The sequence below is a fragment of the Microtus ochrogaster genome, chromosome 24 (genome assembly GCF_000317375.1).
Source record: "Microtus ochrogaster isolate Prairie Vole_2 chromosome 24, MicOch1.0, whole genome shotgun sequence".
NCBI classification, from domain to species: domain Eukaryota; kingdom Metazoa; phylum Chordata; class Mammalia; order Rodentia; family Cricetidae; genus Microtus; species Microtus ochrogaster.
In genome coordinates this window covers 11,392,242-11,413,088 of record NC_022024.1, presented here as the reverse complement: position 1 = coordinate 11,413,088, position 20,847 = coordinate 11,392,242, and the positions used below count along the sequence as shown (strand labels likewise).

At 36.6% G+C, this 20,847-nt stretch overlaps 1 protein-coding gene across 1 annotated transcript in view; it reads left to right on the top strand.

Moving 5' to 3' along the window:
- The window catches only part of Zfc3h1 (zinc finger C3H1-type containing), a 52,281-nt gene extending 32,120 nt beyond the window's left edge, over positions 1 to 20,161 (top strand). The window contains exons 19-35 of the mRNA XM_005358050.3: positions 138 to 239; positions 438 to 557; positions 1,594 to 1,777; positions 3,903 to 4,089; positions 5,836 to 6,024; positions 6,764 to 7,001; positions 8,959 to 9,064; positions 9,140 to 9,338; positions 10,237 to 10,331; positions 14,923 to 15,033; positions 15,293 to 15,397; positions 15,521 to 15,686; positions 16,619 to 16,719; positions 18,057 to 18,158; positions 18,803 to 18,842; positions 19,107 to 19,169; positions 19,298 to 20,161. Of these exons, the coding sequence (XP_005358107.1) occupies positions 138 to 239; positions 438 to 557; positions 1,594 to 1,777; positions 3,903 to 4,089; positions 5,836 to 6,024; positions 6,764 to 7,001; positions 8,959 to 9,064; positions 9,140 to 9,338; positions 10,237 to 10,331; positions 14,923 to 15,033; positions 15,293 to 15,397; positions 15,521 to 15,686; positions 16,619 to 16,719; positions 18,057 to 18,158; positions 18,803 to 18,842; positions 19,107 to 19,169; positions 19,298 to 19,435 (2,246 nt within the window). The 3' untranslated portion in view covers positions 19,436 to 20,161. The remainder of the gene's footprint in view (positions 1 to 137; positions 240 to 437; positions 558 to 1,593; positions 1,778 to 3,902; positions 4,090 to 5,835; positions 6,025 to 6,763; positions 7,002 to 8,958; positions 9,065 to 9,139; positions 9,339 to 10,236; positions 10,332 to 14,922; positions 15,034 to 15,292; positions 15,398 to 15,520; positions 15,687 to 16,618; positions 16,720 to 18,056; positions 18,159 to 18,802; positions 18,843 to 19,106; positions 19,170 to 19,297) is intronic.
- The last annotated feature ends 686 nt before the right edge of the window (positions 20,162 to 20,847 follow it).

Genomic DNA, 20,847 nt, shown 5'->3' with positions numbered 1-20,847 from the left:
TTTCATAAGTCATAGGTGTTTACTGATTAGTACCATGTATAGCTTAAATCTTAAGTTATTTGCTTCATAATCTTTAATTAGTATAGTTATTGCAGTCACATTTTTCTATTAAATACAGTATCATTTTTTTTTTTCAGAAAAATATGTTGAAAAACTTTTTGGAGTAAACAAAGACCGAATGTCAATGGACCAGATGGCTGTTCTACTTGTTAGCAATGTTAATGAAAGTAAAGGTCATAGTAAGTATGTATGTGTGTGTATGGATGCATGTGTGTTTCTTATTTCTGTGTGACTGCAGACTGTCTGGCATTTCGTTTTTAAAGAGAATGTTGTCTTTTATTACTATGATCAAATAAATGTAGCTCTTTTAAAGTCTTTCATATAATAAAGAAAATACTTGGTTACATTGATTAACAATCTTCTCCTATCTGTGTTAGCACCTCCATTTACAACTTACAAAGATAAAAGAAAATGGAAGCCAAAGTTTTGTAGAAAACCTATATCAGAGAATAATTTTAGTAGTGATGACGAGCAGTCTGCAGGACCAATTCAGTATGGTAAGAAGTTACTTCATTTGAGCTCTAGGATTATTAAGTGGTGTTCCCTTTGTCAAAACAGTAACAATTCTTTCAGTGTATCTACTAACCTAGTCTATAAAATGTATTTTCTTAAACTTGTACAGTTGGTGTTTTTCATTGTCTTAACTGCAATTGCAATATAGTTACTCGTTGTGCAGAATTGATTCTAACATTGCAGAACATTTTTATTCATTCTCTGCTCAAGAAATAGGATGAACAAACTCTAATATATATGGTGCCTCATATATTTGCAAACATGCTTTAGTGGGGTGAGCATAGCTTCATTTGAAAACCACTGCCTTGTCAGAGTCTTGAAAGGTCATGTTTTTTCTGCTTTATTTTGGAGTCTGTGTTTTCTGACATGGCAGTAAACTAGTGTGTGTGTGTGTATATATGTGTGTGAAACCAGTGAAGAAACTCATTGTAGAGTACATCCTGCATTCTCATTTTCAGTTTGCATAATTTGTGGATTAATTATGAGGTCCAGGTACCTTCAGGTGCTTATTTGTAATTATGTAATGTGTAATTCTGTAGTTGAGATTTAGAAGAAACACTTTGTAACTTTTAACTTAGAGTTCCCCCTCACACACATAGATACACAGGTCAAGGTCTTTTGTAGCCAAGGCTGGCCTTGAACTCCTGATTCTCCTGCCTCCACCTATGGAGTGCTAGGTTTATAGGTGTGCACCATCATGGCTGTATTTTAACTTTTAGTTTAGTTTTAAAGTTATAATTCACAATTATTATTAGGATTATCCTTGCATAATTAACATGTTTAATATTACTTACCAGCAGACCATAGCTCGTCTATAAGCTGAATTCTGTTCTTATTTCCCTGGTGCTTGAAACAGCACCATTCGTACTTCCAGAAGTGTCGAGGTTTGAATGGTTAATTTTCTGATAGTTCAACTTTACACCTGGAAATCTACCTTTCACTAGAATCTTCAGCGAAGAGAAAATTTCCCGCCCTTGGGTTGTTAAAGAAGATATAAAGCTAATATACTTGTTCTTACAGCCTTCCGACCAGAGAACCAAATCAATGTTCCAGCTTTGGACACTGTTGTCACTCCAGACGATGTTAGGTATTTTACCAGTGACACTGACGACATCGCTAATCTAGAAGCAAGTGTACTCGAAAATCCTTCTCATGTACAGCTTTGGCTAAAACTCGCATACAAGTGCTTGAATCAAAATGAGGGGTAAGTCAACTTCATACTGTTTTGAAATATTTATACCTTTATGTTGCCAGAGGTTTCTGTCCAACCCGATCCCACAGCCATTCAGTCCCAAAGAAACACACAGAGGTCTACATTAATCATAAACTGGTTGGACTATTTGCTCAGACTAATAATCTTTCTTACATCTTAAATTAGCCCATAATTTCTTGTCTGTGTTAGCCATGTGGCTTGGTTCCTTTTATCAGCGAGGCATTCTCTTCTTCCTCTGCAACTGAGTAACATCTGCAGACTTACCATTTTCTCTTGCCAGAATTCTCCTGTTCTTGTTGCCCTGCTTCTACTTCTTGCGTGGCTACTGACCAATCAGCATTTTATTGAAACAATACAATATAAGTGACAGAGTACAAGACCATTGTCCCACAGTACCTTTATTTTTTTATTTTATTTCACCTGTGGTCATCAGTGGAGTCTTTTTGTTTGAGACAGGATTTCACTCTGACTGAGGTTGGTCTGCAGTTTGCTTCATGGCCCAGGCAGTCAGAGTGCTGACATTGCAAATGTAAGCTATTGCTGGTTTGAGTGTTTTAGTTTTTGAAACAGGATCTTTTAATGTAACCTTGATTGGTCTAGAATTTGCTGTGTAAGTGAAGATGACCTTGAATTAATGCTTTCTTCTTCTTACTTCCAAAGTACTGAAATTACAGGTACATTCCATCATTCCTGGCTTTGAATCTTTGTTTTGTTTTTTGACAAAACCAAAACTATAGTGTTGTTGCTCTAAACCTAGTAGAAAAGTTTAAGAATAAAGCTTCATTTTGTGTTCATGGCTCAGTGGATAAAACTGTTAATTATTTAATGGATAATAGGTGGTAAATTCTACTGAAATTTGTTGCACATGGATCTTTAATCTTAGCGGGTAGCTCTATGTAAGTTTGAGGCCAGCCTAGTCTACATAGTGAGTTCCAGGCCAGCCAAGGTTACACAGTAATAGCTTGTCTTAAAAACCAAAAAAGGAGCCAGGCAGTGGTGACACACACCTTTAATCCCAGCAGTCGCCTTTAATCCCAGCAGTCAGGAGGCAGAGGCGGGCGGATCTCTGTGAGTTCAAGGACATCTAGGTCTAAAGAGTTAGTTCTAAGACAGGCTCTGAAGCTACAGAGAATCCCTTTCTCGAAAAACAAAACCAAAAGTCTTTTAGTAAAAGTTTGATGAGGATAGGAAAGATTTAAATTTTGGGTTAATTTGCAATGGAGATTAAAGTTTACTTAAACACCTTCAAATTCTGGTGGAATTGGTCTTTTTTTTCTGCATGTGGTTATTTTCAAGTTATGATAAATAATATATTTGACAGCTAGTAGTTTCTGTTACAAACTTCATACTGGACTTTTTAATAGTGGAGAGCAAGCCTGGAATAATGTTTACAGTGTAATTTTAAAGTATTATGAGAAGGAGTCTACTGGGAAAGACTTATCTTAAAACTTGGTATAAACTGTTTAAGAAGGCTGTGATAAACCACACATACCTGAACATAGTCTTATTTAAGTTGCCTATGTGTGATTTCCACAGAATGGGGTAAGTTACAGTGCTTTCTTGTCTTACTCGTTATTGAGTAAAGGACAAAAGAACTGTACATTACTCTATGAATAGGATCATGAGAGAATTATCTTCTTTAAGAAGATAGCAAGCCTTTGAGGTGAAAAGAACTATTATATTGAAAGCTTTGATATTTTGTGCCAGCAGTAGCTGGCCTTGAGAGAGAGAGTTGTTTAACTTTTCCTGTTTTCAAACAGTATAAATCATAAAAAGTATTGCTGAATACGTACATAGATCACATTTGAAGTTGATAATCTTAGTGCTTTTATTACATTATGTTTTATCTGTGGTAAATGCTTACTGAGTTTCCACTTTTTATTACTTTTTATCATTGTAGTCCTGGCTTCCTGTAGGTTCTTAATAGAAAGTAGAGTTTTAGTTTGGTTCATTTGATTAGCTCTGCTTAGATGTTACATGTTGTGATATATTTTATTTAGTTAGTTTCTGCACTGCTGGTGCTTGAAACCTGGTGCCATGTGCTTGCTAGGCACATGTGAGCTTCAGCCTTACCTGCTCTTATAATGGAACACTTGCCCTTTTTTTAAACGTACAGACTGTGTTCAGAATCTTTGGATTCTGCTTTGAATGTACTGGCTCGAGCACTGGAAAACAATAAAGACAATCCAGAAATTTGGTGCCATTACCTCAGATTGTTCTCAAAAAGAGGGACCAAGGAGGAGGTGCAGGAAATGTGTGAAACAGCTGTCGAGTATGCTCCTGACTATCAAAGCTTTTGGACTGTAAGTAGAAAAGCTAGCAGGCTTGTGTATACTATGTTCATAATTCCTTGGAACATCTTCATTGTTGGTATGTATCTTAATAGATTATACTTTATCAGTATGTGGATTTGCTTACCAGATTCTCAGGTTCCCAGTTACTTCTATAGGGATAGATTTTTGATGAAAGATGAGGAATATTTAAAGAAGACAGATTTATTGGTTAAAGAGAGAAATAATGAGATGATTAGATAAATTGTTATGTAGTTTTCATTTGGACAAAGTTAAGAGAGTTTCATAAAACATGAAAAATTTTTATTTTTTAAAATTTCTTCTGTTGTATACAATTATGATTCCTGGGATTTTTTTTAATTTTTCTTCACTGTTTATGTAGTCTTACCTGTAATTTCTGCTAGTACTGTATCTTTTTTTAAAAATATTTATTTATTATGTATACAATATTCTGTCTGTGTTTATGTCTGCAAGCCAGAAGAGGGCACCAGATCTCATTACAGATGGTTGTGAGCCACCATGTGGTTGCTGGGAATTGAACTCAGGACCTTTGGAAGAGTGGGGGCAATGCTCTTAACCACTGAGCCATCTCTCCAGCCCAGTACTGTATCTTTCTTTGAGAGATTTTTTTTTCTTATCTAAACCTAAAATGATAATTGGTCCATTTGTGAAAAGGATTCATGTTTGTCAATATCTGAACTCAGGAATAACTTTTGTCCACTGAACTCAGGTACCATTAAATTTGATCAATTTCTAAATGAATATGTTATCAGATGTCTTTCTTTGTTTTTAAGTCAGTTCAGACTTAGACCAGACCCTTGTAAACGGTAAGCACCCATATCACCACCGAGTCACTGAGTTAAAATAGTGCTCCTTCCTCAGCTTTGTGGCAATTCTGTGCCAACAGGCCTCATGTTTGTCATTTATTTTGTGAACATGAATTTGGATAGCATAATACTTCTTAATAAATGAACTGATTACTATAACTTGTCCTTTTTGAGTTGAGATGCTGAGTAGACTTGAATAGCAAAGGCTTTATTTTTATTTGTTTAGAATCTGGAGGCTTATACTCAAGTTGTTGCTGTTGATAATCACAAGATTTTCCAAGGAAAGAATATTAAAAAGATACATATTTTCCTTAAATTTGCTTGATCTTTAATGTGCTGTGCATTTCTAATACAGATGCTCTTTTTATTAAATTTTTTATATTTTGTGTGTATGAGTGTTTTGCCTGCATGTATGTCTGTGTACCACTTGTGTGTCTGTTGACTTGGGTGGTAGAGGATGTGGAACCCCTGGGTCTATTACAGATCATTGTGAGCCATTATGTGGGTGGTGGGAATTGAACCTCAGACCTCTGCAGCAGCTCTTAACTGCTGAGCTATCTCTCCAGCCCACAGATGCTATTCTTCTAATTTTAAATAGTCACATCCCTATGTAGCACAGACTGTATGATCATAAATGTAAGCTTTGTATATGTATCATGGTCTTGTCACTGTGTGTTGACTCAGAGATGCAGTGAATTCCTCTCAGGGATGATCTGGATAGTGCATCTTATTGATTTAGTTTATATATACGATTTTTGTGAAAAAAGGACAGATTAGGATATTTCACTGTAAAGTAGAGTTATACATTCTTATAGTTACTCTTTTCATAAATTGTACATCTGTTTTAGCAGTCAGTGTCTTAATTGAAAGACAAAAATTAACGTGTTTATTCTGTATAGCAAGATTAATTATCTGAAACTCTTTGGACCAGTTTCTCCACCTAGAAAGCACCTTTGAAGAAAAGGATTACGTATGTGAGAGGGTGCTGCAATTCCTGATGGGAGCGGCCAAGCGGGAAATATCAGATATTCTGTCGTTTCATCTCTTAGAGGCTCTTTTGTTTAGAGTTCAACTGCACATATTCACTGGGAGGTGCCAAAGCGCACTTGCAATTTTACAGGTAAACATGTATTTTAGTGTTTAACTTTGTGGAAAGTGTGTGTACTGGTCTAAGATGTGAGAAACATTGCTGGATTATAAGACCCAGGCTTCGGATTTGAATCCCTGTTTTGTTAGGTACACGTAAGTTATAATGGCATTCTACTTTTGTTTGGTTGGCACACTGTCTTTTTTTAGAGTTCTTACAAGGAAACATGGAAAGATTGTTTTAGGTACTCAATAACTAAACCTTAAAATACAATCTGAAAGGATAAAGAAAATCACCTGTATTGATTTGGACTTGGGTGCGTGTTTTTTCACTGTGTTTTGTTTTGTCTTTTACTTATTAGATTTTAAGTGTAAGGAAACTTAATACTTTTCATCTTATTTCATTAGTACATCATAAACTAAGGTAGTATATATAATCTGTGTTAATCTCTATAAGAATTTTCATTTACAAGCTGGGTGGTGCTAGCACACACCTTTAATCCCAGCACTCAGGAGGCAAAAGCAGGGGAATCTCTGTGAGTTTGAAGCTAGTCTGGTCTACAGAGTGAGCTTTAGCACAGCCAGAGTTACCCAGAGAAACCCTATCGCAGGGGGAAAAAGGGCAACCAAAAAAAAAAAGAAAAAGGTTTTTTTTTAACTTATATATTTAAGAATCACTTAAAATATAACAGTTTTATTCTTTAGATTTGAATCTTATTGTTGATAGGAATGTATTTTTAAAATCACTTTCAAATTATTTTTATTTTCCCTAGAATGCATTAAAATTGGCTAATGATGCAATTGTAGCTGAGTACCTTAAGGCAGATGATCGCTGTCTGGCGTGGCTGGCCTACATACATCTTATTGAATTTAATAGTCTCCCTTCAAAACTTTATGATCCATCCAATGACAATCCTTCAAGAATTGTTAACACAGAGCCATTTGTAATGCCATGGCAAGGGGTTCAAGATGTAAAGACTAATCCTGACTTATTATTAGCAGTTTTTGAAGGTAAGTGATATTTATAAATTTTAACAGCAACCATTACAAGTTACAAAACCAATGTTTAGCACATCAGTCATTTATTCATTATGATTCTACATAAAATAGAATAATTTAAATAGTAGTTATAGTTTATTATCTGAATATTTTTAATATTACTAAGTTAAGATAGTCCTTACTCTATGAAAATAAAAAGTTAACGTTATGGTTTTATTTAATTATGGCAAAGAATATCAGATAAATGTGTTGTGAATAAATACAAGTACATCTAAATGTAGACACTTCCTGATAATATAACTGGCATAGAGGAGTTATAGAATTGGACTGGAAAACTAGATTTTTTTGTTTATTTCATTTTTGTTTTGGCAGTCCTTTAAGGTGGAAGCTTCATGGATATGTTTTTTTTTTCATCTAGTTAATATTTTCTCCATCAATGAATTTTATGACTATTATATTCTAAACTTGAATCTGCCATTGAACATATATTAGAGTTTAAAACCTGTTCCTCCTTAAAAATAAGTATGAAGTGTATATAATCCTTGTCAGATCTATGTATTGTCCTTAAGTATATAAGACCATATTTAATGTATTAGTATTGTAGTGTAAATTGTATGCTACAGAAGAAAGAATTATTTGGTGCAAGTCCTGCACTCAAAAGCGAGAGATTATTGTAGGCTTACAGATTCAAGGAAAGTGTCTGAGAGTTGGAACTGAGCTTTGAAGCAGGACTGTGATGTGCCCGATGGGTCTGTCTCAAAGACTCAACCTGTGCTTGTTTCTCTGTATTTCTTGAGCTCTTTAGATGGATTCTTATAATTGACTAAGTGCTTAGTAAATCCTTGTTGAATAACCCAGTAGAGAAAGGAAAGATGGGTCATTCCTGTTAGAGGAGCTAGGGAAATGAAAAGCAAGCTAATAAGAGTTTGTGTAGTGAATTTAAAGAGAAATTTGAAGGAGAGACCTTATAAAAGATTTTTTTTTTTTTTTTGGAGCCTGTCCTGGAACTAGCTCTTGTAGACCAGGCTGGTCTCGAACTCACAGAGATCCGCCTGCCTCTGCCTCCCAAGTGCTGGGATTAAAGGCGTGCGCCACCACCGCCCAGCTTAAGGAGAGTCCTTATAAAAGAATTTTGCTGGACAACGAAAAGATTTTAAGACCTTTTAAAGGGTTATAGAATTGACTGATAAGAGATTCTTTAAGGAGAGAATAGTTGAAATTGTACTATATATAGGAAAACAAACCAGAATGAGATTTCTGTGACTGAGGTATAAGAAAAAGCCAGTGAGATGGCTATGGATAAAGGCACTTGTGTCTAAGACTGATGCCGATAGTCCATTCCCAGGTCACACATGATGGGAGGAGAGACTGAATTTTTGCAACTAGTCCTCTGACCTCCACAGGAGTGCTTTGCCAATGCAAAGGAACATTAAAAAATGAGGGAAAGATCTAATTTAGGGAAGACATTGAAGTAGCTATGAAACAGCAAAGGAAGTTGCCAGTCAAGTGATCAGAGAAAGATTGGAGGCAGAGGCAGGTGGATCTCTGAGAGTTTGAGGCCAGCCTGGTCTACAAGAGCTAGTTCCAGGACAAGCTCCAAAGCTACAGAGAAACCGTGTCTCCGAAAACCAAAAAAAAAAAAAAAAAAAAAAAGAGAGAGAGAGATAATTTTGTGGTTTTATTTTTGGAATAGGTTTTGAGGAATTTAAGATAATTGCAGACACTAAGTAAAAATAGGGCTCTCGTATGAGACAGTTTTACTCTTAACAGAAAGTAAGGTGATATATAAAAGGTTAAAAGTTTGGTGATACCTGAAGCTCCTCATTTGGGTAAATATCAGGGTTAAGTGAAGATGAAAAGGATGATGGGAGAGTAAAGGCTAGGGTTTTCCTTTCTCTTGAACTCTTAGAGTTATTACAGCATAGTCAACGAGTGGTTGTTTGGTTCACGTTGTGACGTTTTGTGGTAGATGCCGTGAAAGCTTGTACAGATGAGAGCCTTTCCAGTGGGGAAAGAGTAGAGGTCTGCCTTCCACTGTACACAAACATGATTGCTCTGCACCAGCTCCTAGAGAGGTAAGGCTGCATTAATAAACAACTCTATTGAAGGTCATCTTTGCGCAGGTGTTCAGCCATCTTTCTTTTCTTAAGGTATGAGGCGGCAGCAGAGCTGTGCCAAAGCTTACTGGAGTCGTGTCCCGCAAACTGCCAGTTACTGGAGACCCTGGCTGCTTTGTATTTGAAAACAGATGAGTATGACAAAGCCAGGATGGTATGGCTCACCGCATTTGAAAAGAATTCTCAGAATGCAGAAATTTTTTATCATCTGTGCAAATTTTTCATCTTTCAGGTAAAAATAATTCTTAAATGTGATGTTTTTTATTTGTATTCCTTTATCACTGACTTCTCTTGAAAGTATATCCTTCTTGGTCCTTCTGCCCTCTGTAGGTTAAGCTAGATTTTCCTGGTTTTGCTGCAGTTTTACCATTGTGTACAGAGCTTTGTCTCTGAACTCATCAAGAACACAAACTGTTACTCATGTTTATCCCCAAGTGTCCTTGCCAGTGGGATATGTGATAGCTGCTTAAGATCTTAGCAGGTGAATGGGACCTGGGGATAATATTAGACACACTGTTTAATGATTAGTTGATTTTAATTCACAGTTGTTTCAAGTTCATTTCTGTTGCTGTGATTAAAAAAGAAAAAACAAAAAGCAACCTGACAAGCAGCTTAGGGGAAGACAGGGCTTATTTTTAGCTCATGGTTCCCGGGGTTACTTCAGCACCTGGGGTGTCAAGCGGCCGGTCATCCAGTCACAGTCAGGAGCAGAGAAGCGTGTGCGCATGTGTGCTTGTTAGCGCTCGCGTGTGCACACTTGCTAGTTCTGGTCCTCTGTTGGGAATGGTACCATCTATAGTGAATTCCCACAGGTCAACCAATCTAAATAGTTCCCCTGAGACTCTTCTTCTCCACAGATCGTCCCCCTGAGACTCTCTTCCCCACAGATCAGCCATCTAGGCGGTCCCACTTAGACTCTCTTCCTCGAGGGTTTTAGATGGTCTCAAGCTGACATTTAGAACCAATCATCACAAGTGAAGATGGTGTCTTAAACTTACTCATTTTGTCCCCATCTGCCCAAGAAATATAGTCTCATCATGATTTTTTTTTAAGAAAAAAACAAGACTTTCAAACATTTTTATTGATTATTATAAATCTGATATGTGTCACTCCTTTTTTTTTTTAAATAGAACCAAGGTGATAATCTTCTTCCATTTTTGCGACAATTTATTGCATCCTTCTTTAAACCTGGGTTTGAGAAGTATAGTAACGTGGACTTATTCCGGTGAGTTGTGTAAATTTTGATTTGCTGAGTGAGAGACTATAGGTCAATGAGAAACCCTGTCTCGAAAAACAAACAACAAAACTCTTAGTTTAACACATTACCTTCTCCAGCCTCTGAAATGTTTTGTGAACAGCTTTAGAGGATTTTTTTCCTTACCCGTGGGTTTCTCAGTAGCTCTGTATCTACTACCCTTGCTCTGCTGGGAGCTCTGTCCCAACATTAAAAGATACATCAGGTCATAAAAATGATCTTGTGGAAGATTGTAAGCTTTTCTTCCTCCTCATTTCTCTGTAGGGGATCAGTAGTGTTTTTTTTCTTTGAGCCAGAAAATAGTTCCGGTTTGCAGGACATTTTATTACTTCAAATGCATCTGTAATGTAGTAAAAAAGAAAAAACAAAGAGCCCTCAAACAATATGTAAATGAATGGGTGTGTTCCAGTAAAGCTTTGTTTATAAAAATATAGTTTGCTGACTGTGAGGAAAAACATAATCAAAAAGAAACTATTTATGATATTCTGTTACTGCATTTAACTGCAAGGAAGACCTATGTATAATATAGCCTTAATTTGTTTTCTTTTAAGATTTAAAAAGTTATAAATTGTGTGTGTGTGTGTGTGTGTGTGTGTGTGTGTGTGTGTGTGTGTATGTAAATGCAATACTCAAGGTGTCAAAAAGGAGGTATTGGGTCCCCCAGAGCTGTAAGAGCAGCCCGCACTCGCTCTTAACACTGAGCCATTTCTCCAGCTCCTATAAGAATCCTTATAGAAAATACCGATGAGCGAAAATCAAACCTTGTTTTTGTGTTAGCAAGTCAAATAATATGTGCAAATTCCTTTTTAGATGTTACCTCCACCCTTCCTTCCCCAGTCTACCAGTTACAATAAACAACCTGTAATGTCAGTCACATTTGGTTTTAACTAACCCAGGCTTTTTGCGTTTTGCCTGTTTATATGGCTATACACCAGGTATGTGCCTAGAACCTGAGGAGACCAGAAAGAGGGCTTTGGATGTTCTGGAACTATAATTCCAGATGGTTGTGAGCTGCCAAATTGGCTAATAAAATCCAGAGCCCTGGATATTGGAAATTGTTCTCCCAAGTTCTTTGGGAGAGCAGCCAGTGATTTTATTTTATTTTTTTTTTTGATTTTCGAGACAGGGTTTCTCCGTAGTTTTTGGTTCCTGTCCTGGCACTAGCTCTTGTAGACCAGGCTGGCCTCGAACTCACAAGATCCGCCTGCCTCTGCCTCCCGAGTGCTGAGATTAAAGGCCTGCGCCACCACTGCCCGGCCAGCCAGTGATTTTAAAACCTAAGTTCTCTGTCCAACTATCTCCCAATGACTCTGATTAAAAAAAAAAATTAGTCTGTTTAGCTCAGATTTTTTTCTTTGTAAATTTGAACCTTTACATCTTGTCAGTTAATTTTCCTAATTTTGGCATCTTCTAAAAAATTCTTTAGCTTGGCAGTAATAGCACACACTTTTTAATACCAGCACTTCAGAGGCAGAGGCAGGTAGATCTCTGAGTTTGAGGCCAGCCTGGTCTGTAAATGATTTCTTTACCGCTTGTTAACAAACGAAATTCATGCACAAATACCAAAGAACAAAAGGGGAATCTGAGCTGAATCACAAGCCACTGCTAACACCCATGGTCGCTCACACCTCAATGGAAGGAGATATCCTTTCTCCCTGTCACATCTGTCCTCAATGTAAAGCCCGCCTCTTAGACTAAAGTGCTCTTTTCAATTGGATAGCGGACAGGTAACAGAATTCCCATAACATCTCCTCCTTTTTTCTTTAAGAAGGAAAGGTTCTAACTGTAGCATAGTAAAATTATGTAACAATAAGAATTATTATCAAGTATTGTCCAGATAGAAAGGAAAGGCAATAACCTTAACAAAAATGAAACTACATACAAGAACAATTATCAGGTAAATCTGTTTTCAATGTCAAGTCCATAAATAATGGGCAAATTTATAGAGATTACTCCATTAGCTGTCCTCTCCTAAAGAGTTTAAAGTTTTGAACCTAATATGCCTTGCGACAAGATTCGGAAGAACTGTAACTGCCTACACTGGTCTACAGAGTGAGTGAGTTCCAGAACAGCCAAGGCTACACTGAGAAACCCTGTCTCCAAAAACCAAAGCAACAATGAAAACGAAACAAATTCTTTGGCATATACACATTAATATTTTAAATATAGTTACAGCAAAACAGTTTTAAATGTGAATTAACAAAAGAAAAATACAAAGAATTCAGTTTGGTTCCCTCCTCCATACTCAGTTTTTGTTTTTGTTTTTTTTTTTTTAAATTAAATTGGTTTGTTTTCGAACTTTGGCAAAAGACTAATTCAGGGCCAAACAAAACCCTTTATAGACTTGTGTTCTGGTTTTCCCTTGGGCATGGAGGTAATTAGTTTAGCTTAAAAGGAGATGATGCCAGATTGTGCCTTGGTAACTAATCAAAGGTCTTTAGATCTACTTGAGGCTAGCTTAATTGAACACAATAAAAAAACAGTAGCAATAAAAATTTGGCGCTAGATTGGCTCTAAATCATCTTACTGTTTTTTACTGAGACATCTTGCTTTATTAAATTCTTTTGTGAAATAATCATATATCACCAAGAACTAAGAAAAGACATCTGCATTTTTTCAAAGTTCTTGTTAGCCAGGCATGGTGGCACACTCCTGTGATCCAAGCACTTGTGAGGTGGAGGATGTAAGTTTAAGACCAGCCTGGGCTACATAGTGAGAAAAGAAAAAGTTTTTTGAGTTAAATATTAGAAGAATGTTAATAAATGATGTAATGTTTGGCACTGCTATTTTTATGTATATAAACTTTATGTTTATATATGTTTTTAAGCCTACATTATAATCATTTAATTAGTAGAAATTATTGTTCATGATATAATCTCCTGCCCTCCTTTTTTTGTTGCTGTTGTTTTTTGAGACAGGGTTTCTCTGCATATCTCTGGCTGTTCTGGAACTCACTTTGTAGGCCAAGCTGGCCTCGAACTCACAGAGATTCACATGCCTCTTCCTTCCAAGTGCTAGGATTAAAGGCATGTGCCACCACCTGGCTTCAAGATACAATTTTATGGCAGAAATTATAAAGTAAAATATGTGCTGTAATATGTACCTGAAAGTAAATTTGGTGAGCTTTTTCTTTTTTTAAAGGTGTATTTATTATGTATGCAACATTCTCCCTCCATGTATGCCCATACACCAGAGAAGGGCTAGATCTCATTACAGATGGTTGTGAGTCACCATATGGTTGCTGGGAATTGAACTCAGGACCTCTGGAAGAGCAGTCAGTGCTCCTAATCACTGAGCCACCTCTCCAGCCCTGATCAACCTTTTCTCTGTAACATTTAGTATAAAAGATGACAAGCAGTAAGAAGTATTTCATTGTTTCAAATAAATTTAGAGGGGCTGGAGAGATGGCTCAGTGGTTAAGAGCACTGGCTGCTCTTCCAGAGGTCCTGAGTTCAATTCCCAGCAACCACATGGTGGCTCACAACCATCTGTAATGAGATATGGTGCCCTCCTCTGGCATGCGGGTATACATGCAAACAGAATACTGTATACATAATAAATAAATAAATCTAAAAAAAAATAAATTTAGAAAGTTAAGTTGGTGTTTTCATTCACTTTGAGGAAGTTACTCTAGAGATTATACAGTTTTATGTCTTTTAGATTTAAAGTCAACGGGGGATTCTAAAATTCTTGGAAATCTAGTGGGTAACTCAGGGTAATGCAGCTAGCTGTGATAGTTGGGATGCCCGCACTTGAGATGTCCTGTGTTGCTGCCTTCCCACAGGCTCGGCTAGCTAGCCCTTTAATACTTTCCCCCGTGCAGTCCTTTTCTAATCTAATGTCAATGATTATACTAGATTGCCATTTCAAGATTAGATGACTCTGGGACTCCAGAGTTACACATAAAGAGGTTCAAATTCATTGGAAGGGAAACTGAAGTAATGGAAGTCAAATAAATAGACTTCTTATTTGAGTGTCTAAGAACCTTTTAGTAGTCTTTTTCTTTTTTTGAAAGGGGGTGATAGAATCCAGAGCATTCTCTGCTTTGTTTGATGATGCCTCTTTCTGATAAATGCTTTTACACAATATTTTGTTTGTTATATCTGAACTAAATTTCTGTGTTGTGTGCTTGCGCGCACACTAGTGTGTGTGTGTGTGTGTGTGTGTGTGTGTGCGCGCGCGCGCGTGTGTGTATGTGCACGCACATGTGTGCACAGAAGATTGAGATAGCAGGTTTTGTAAGCACTTTCCCCCCCCCCCCTAGAAGAATGTACAGATTTTGTGGAGATTTCAGATACTTAGTAATCTGATTTGGTCTTTATTTTTAATTTGGTTTAATTAGATGATTTTTTTAAGTTTTGGAGATAGAATTACAAATTTATTTGGGGGACTTAGTTCATATTGGTATAAAAGTAAAATTTTCACTAAGTATAATTTTAGAAAAGTTCATATTTTGTAGAAATATTTCAATTAAGTTGAAATTAAAGATTATCTGTGTTAGTATTTTAACCCATGTGTGCCTAGGCATAATTTCATACAATGTTGGGATTTTTTCTTTCAGATATCTCTTAAATATCCCTGGACCACTTGACATTCCAGCCTGTTTATGTAAAGGGAATTTTGATGATGATATATTTAACAACCAAGTTCCTTATTTGTGGCTGATTTACTGGTGAGACATTACCTACTGTGGAGAGGAACATTACATGTTAAGCCTATCTTGTATTTGTAGCTGATGTTGATTACTGAGTTGTTGTGCATTAAAAGCCTGCCTCACTGAAGCAAATTTAAAGAGATGCCAAGGCTGGTTATTTACAAGACAAAAGCAAGTAGACTTTACTGTAATATTATCTGTGGTGTTTAAGTGTACATTGTCATTCTGTAACCTAACAAAATCAAACTGTAAACATTTTTCTTCATTCCTTAAACAGCCTGTGTCATCCTCTTCAATCAAGTATTAAGGAGACAGTAGAAGCATATGAGGCAGCATTGGGGGTGGCCATGAGGTCTGATATAGTGCAGAAGATTTGGATGGAGTAAGTTTAGTCTCTCTTATGGATGGGATTTTTAGAATAATCCTATGGTGGGGAAAAGGGTGATCAGCTTTTGGTGAGTTACTGGCTTAATTATTCTAAAGTAAAATGTTTTTCTTTTGGCAGTTATCTTGTCTTTGCCAATAATAGAGCTGCTGGATCCAGAAACAAAGTCCAAGAATTCAAATTTTTTACTGACTTAGTGAATAGATGTTTGGTTACTGTCCCTGCCCGATACCCCATCCCTTTTAGCAGTGCTGATTACTGGTCCAACTATGAATTTCATAATCGGGTAAGAACTTAATTTTTTCCTTTAGATGTTTGTATATAACAGAAAATTGAGCAATAACAGCAAAGCAGAACTGCTGCTTTATATCAAGAGCTTTTCCTGGGACCACTGTCCTAACATTCGCTGTCATTCCTGTCTTCAGTTCTTTTTGCTTCCAAATCCAGGAAAAGGTGCCCTGTTAGGCCCCATAGAATCAGTGTATCCATTGTAGCTGATCTATTTGCTAAGTTCTGTCAAGCAAATGCAGCTACAGGGCATAACAAAGCTGAAAATGAGGAGCTGTTTACATTTATAATAGTAAAGTCTGATTAACGATACATTCACAAAGGGTCTTTTATGGGAATGAGGTGTTGTTTACATTTATAATAGTGAAACCTGATTAATGATGCACTCACAATGGTATGTTATAGGTGGTGAAACAAAGTGCTTTCTTCTCTTTCAGTCTCATTTCAGTCAATATATAATGCACTCCAAAGCTCACGGTAGACTTAGATACTCTCACCCCATCTCACCCCATAGGTTGGTTCTGCGCTAATCAGGATAACCAGTTACTGTATGTTGTGCTTCTGTGCCATTCTTTATCCCAGAGACTATAAACAGTACATGGACATTAAGTCATGTTTTCTCACAGGATTCCAGGAGCAACACGTGGCAAGTACAATTAGCCCTCTTCACTTGCCCAGCAGTACAGCAAGTAAAGGTAGACTCAGGACAGAAAACTCAGACTCCTGGCTTCCTGTCAGTGCTTTGTCTGTTGCGCTCATAGACCAGAGTCTCTAATTTGTAGTTATGAAAGTGGCTAGTATAATTAATGGTAATTAATCACACATTATAATTTGTACATTTGTGTCTTAATGACTTTTTCATTGAAATACATACAGTAGCTGGATTCTGCTGTGTAGTTGCATACTCATTCCCTCCCTCAACCTTCACAGGTTATTTTCTTTTATTTGAGCTGTGTTCCAAAGACTCAGCATTCCAAAACCTTGGAACGCTTTTGCTCTGTTATGCCAACTAATTCTCGACTTGCACTGAGGTAAGAAAAATTTTGGTTCTCAGCTCAGAAGTATAGGCCCTTCATATGAAATTATTCTTGAAAACTTGATAAGACTATGTGGTTCTCCCCTTTCCTCATGGATACATACTACTTTATCTCAGAATTGTTAAATCATATTTAGTTATTCATACAAAAGCCAATGTGAAAATCTGGTCATTTCAGAGAACTATAGCATTAGAATATGCATTTTTAAAGCAGTAGGCCTGTTTTACGTGGTAGGGGAATATAAAGAGATTTTCATGGCAGTTATTCAAATACTTAGCAGGTAATGGAATCTCATAGATTGGTGACATAAAATCAATTCCTAAACTTAAGCTTTCAAACTGTATTTAAGCACTGCCCTGGGTTTTCCTGCGCTCTGTTAGAGTCAGAGAATTTTAGAACACATTGTGGTTGTTCTGCTCTGTCAGGGTAAATCTTGAGTTTACTTTCAAAAACAAGCTTGTAATTTTTAGGGAGTACTTAACCTGTCCTTGCTTAGGCATCCACTGGTACCGTCATCTCTGCTTGACTGTGACTTATCATATAGCTGCTTCTACAGTTTATAAGATGCCTAAAGTGCTGTTTGGATATTCTCTTGTGTTTTAAAGTATGTTCTCCATACCGTGATGCATATATATATACATATATGCGCGTGCTCACACACATATATGAGTTAAATTTTTAAGAAAATTAGCCATATTGTTCATGGCTAATAATTAAATTTCATACCATCCATGTTAATCTTCAGAAGCCAATTGTGGAAATTTAAATAAGAAAATTTTCTTTGCTAAGCATGTGAAGTAGAAAATATGATTGTATTTTGGTTCTGTTTGTATCTAGTGTCTATTACGATAAGCATTTTAGAACATAGGTAGTTTAGTTGCAGGTAAACCTCAGTCTTTGTTTTGGTGCATTCTTCCTGTGGTTATCCCTGTTACTCCCCCTGCCATGAGAATAAGAACTTAACTCTTAGTCATTATATTTCCATTTTAGTTCCAGAAATATTCAATATTAAATATGCTATTTGCTCTATGAAGGAAAAATAATTTTAAAAATTGCATTAGTTATTGAGTTGAAGGTTATATAATGAGATTGCTTTTGTTTTCTGCAGGAGTACATGAGCCTTTTGTTATTGAAGATAACCGTAACAATAGTTAGCACATTCTGATCCTGGGACAGTTGTCATAAGAGACATTCTATAAACATTTGCTGAATGTCCCTAATAGGATTTCATTGACCAATGTTTGTACCTTGTCGTGTATTCTGTCATACAGTGTATTTGGGGTGCCCTCTACGTTGAATGCTTTGTTCATTTTCCTGAATGTACTTTACAGGCTGCTTCAGCACGAATGGGAAGAAAGCAATGTTCAGATTCTGAAACTTCAAGCCAAGATGTTTACATATAATATCCCAACATGCCTGGCCACCTGGAAAATGTAATGCAACAATCGTGTACATGTTTTTATAGCTATGTTTTTATTTGTAAGGGTTGTTCCAGACAGGTAAATCTGAAATAGCATCTTTTCTCCCATCCCGTAGGCAGGCCTAATATAGAGTTGTTTGGGGCACTTGCTATAGTTTTAATACCTAAATGAGTAAAATTCTTATTAATAGCTGCCTCTACAATCTTGAAAGAAGTAATAATAAGGACATCACTTTAATGAGGGAAAACATTTAGATATCTAATAATACAGTATTGTTATTACACTTTAGGACATCTTTAAATTGTAGGGTTTTCCCTGTTATAGTCTGGTTTCCTTCTTATTTTAAAGGTGTTAGTGTCAGGTTTTTTTTGTTTGTTTTATTTTAATCTTAACTAGTTTTGAGTTGAATTTATTCCCCCCCCCATGAATCTTATTCATGTTCAAAAACACTGGTCTGTTTTATTCTTGTAAAGTTGATAAAAATTGTTGAATTTTTCTTTTCACTATAGGTTACACTCCTTGGAAGTTTAGCGTGTTACTTTCAGGAAGTTTTGTACTCAGATTACCACAATCAGTATTCTGCCAGTGGTGGTGTCTCACTTTGTTTGAAGATATATAAATTTTTCCCCCTTTTCTATATTCCTTTTTTCCCTTAGAGCCATTGCTGCTGAGATTGTACTAAAGGGACAAAGAGAGGTAAGCCATCTGTTACTGAATTATCAGACGGACCACGTTTTCCCATTTAGCTATTCTGCCCTTTTTCGGCCTTTTGCTTTAAAAGGATTAAAGATAGAAGTTAGCATTCTAAGAACTAGAACTCTACTTGGAATCTCTAAAGCCCAAGACAAACATTTTTGACTTGAATGTTAGTATACTGTAAAGTTCTGCCTTGAAGTAGACAGGATTGTGAAGGTGTTGTCCATGGTGTTTCTGATGACAGTGTGTCTGTCTATCTTATAGGTCCACCGTTTATATCAGAGAGCCTTGCAGAAGTTACCTCTTTGTGCGTCACTATGGAAAGATGTAATGCTTTTATCTTTTATTTTATCTTGACGTTTTCCTATAAATTTTCTGCATGTGCCATATCCATTGATGTGGTAAATGCTCAACCCTAGCTGTCTCTTACTTCTCCGCTTCCCTGTCTTTTACAGCAACTCTTGTTTGAAGCATCAGAAGGAGGTAAAACTGATAACCTGAGAAAACTAGTTTCCAAGTGCCAAGAGATTGGAGTCAGCCTAAATGAGCTCTTAAATTTAAACAGTAACAAAACAGAAAGCAAGAATCACTGAACACTGGGTGCAGTCAGTTCTAAGCCCTTATAATAATTGCCAAAATTATTCGAATGATTCTTCAAGATTAGGCTGATCCCTGGCTAAGGTCTGTGTCAGGCAGACGAGCATTCTTGATCATATCAAGTTCCCTACAATATCCTATTTTTAAAACCGGAAGCAATGAACATGAATGACACTCTTGGAATGGATAAATGAACTTCCTGTTTGGCCTGCTTCTGGGCCCTGCCAGATTCTCTAACATCATGTACGTAAGTATAGCTCCTCAAAATGACTGATGTTTATTTTTATTTTACTTTGTTTTTGGTTTTGTTTTTTACTTTCCCTACCTTTATGTTGTGCTATTCCTGGTCCACTTGACACTCTCTGATGCCTGAGAGATTCTTGTTTGGGATTTAGTTTCCAGGGCCGTGTTTACAGCAGGCAGTCTCTTTTAGTTCCTCCTCTTAAAATCTCTGAGATTTTTCATTTCAGGGTTTCAAACGTAAGCAGTCTATCTTAAGGAAAGTGTACTGCCATGACCCCAAGTCTGCTAGTTGCACTTGAGTGTTCTAGCAGGGTTGTTCATTGCCCTTCCTACGCTCTGGACTCCTTGCCGAGACTGTTTAACTTGAAGATTTAAAGAAACGATTGCAAATGCCATGCATCAGAACCTAAGAGTGGTCAAATATTATGTGCAATTTTTTTGTAAAGAAATTAATTTATAATAAAGTTTAACAGTTTAAAGAAGTTAATATTTGAACTGCTTTGTATTGAAATACTACTCTGTAGTATTAAATTGTTTACATACAAACTATTTTAATATAAGTTAACTTTTTAAACATGTCGCTGTCTTTATTCACTTCTCACTCTGGTGGGAAAAGGTTGAAGTAGGAGATAGGGTTGTTTCCCATGACATCACTTTCTTCCTCTCTAGTTCCTTTCCCATTTAGAACAACAGTGAAACAAAACGAGACGAGAGAGTGGCTTTTTAATTAGTGAAGACAAGTGTTCTGTCTTGAGAGCAGGGAACAGATAGGTTTGTACTACCATTAACCTCTGTGGTCTCAAAAACTTAGTTGTAGTTTGAGTTAGCTATCTAGAAAGCTGCTTGCTTCTGTTGAATATGCCATTGTAAAGAGAACCAACTTTTGGTTTGGCTTTCTGAGTTGTTTGTGCTTTGCCAGAATAGCTCTGACCAGCACAGCACTTTAAATGTGGCCTCAGAGCCAGCTGTGTGCAGCCCACTGTGGGAGGCAGAGTAGAACTTCCTACATGACAGGCAGATTGATACAGCCTTATGTTTGTGTCATGATTACTCAAAATAAAACCTGTATTTTGAAGAATCACTGTGTGCCTACAAGATGACACATAATTTGCTAATTAATGCTGTTTGCCTAGGTCAGGACTGGAACCCATTTGTCTAGTGTCTT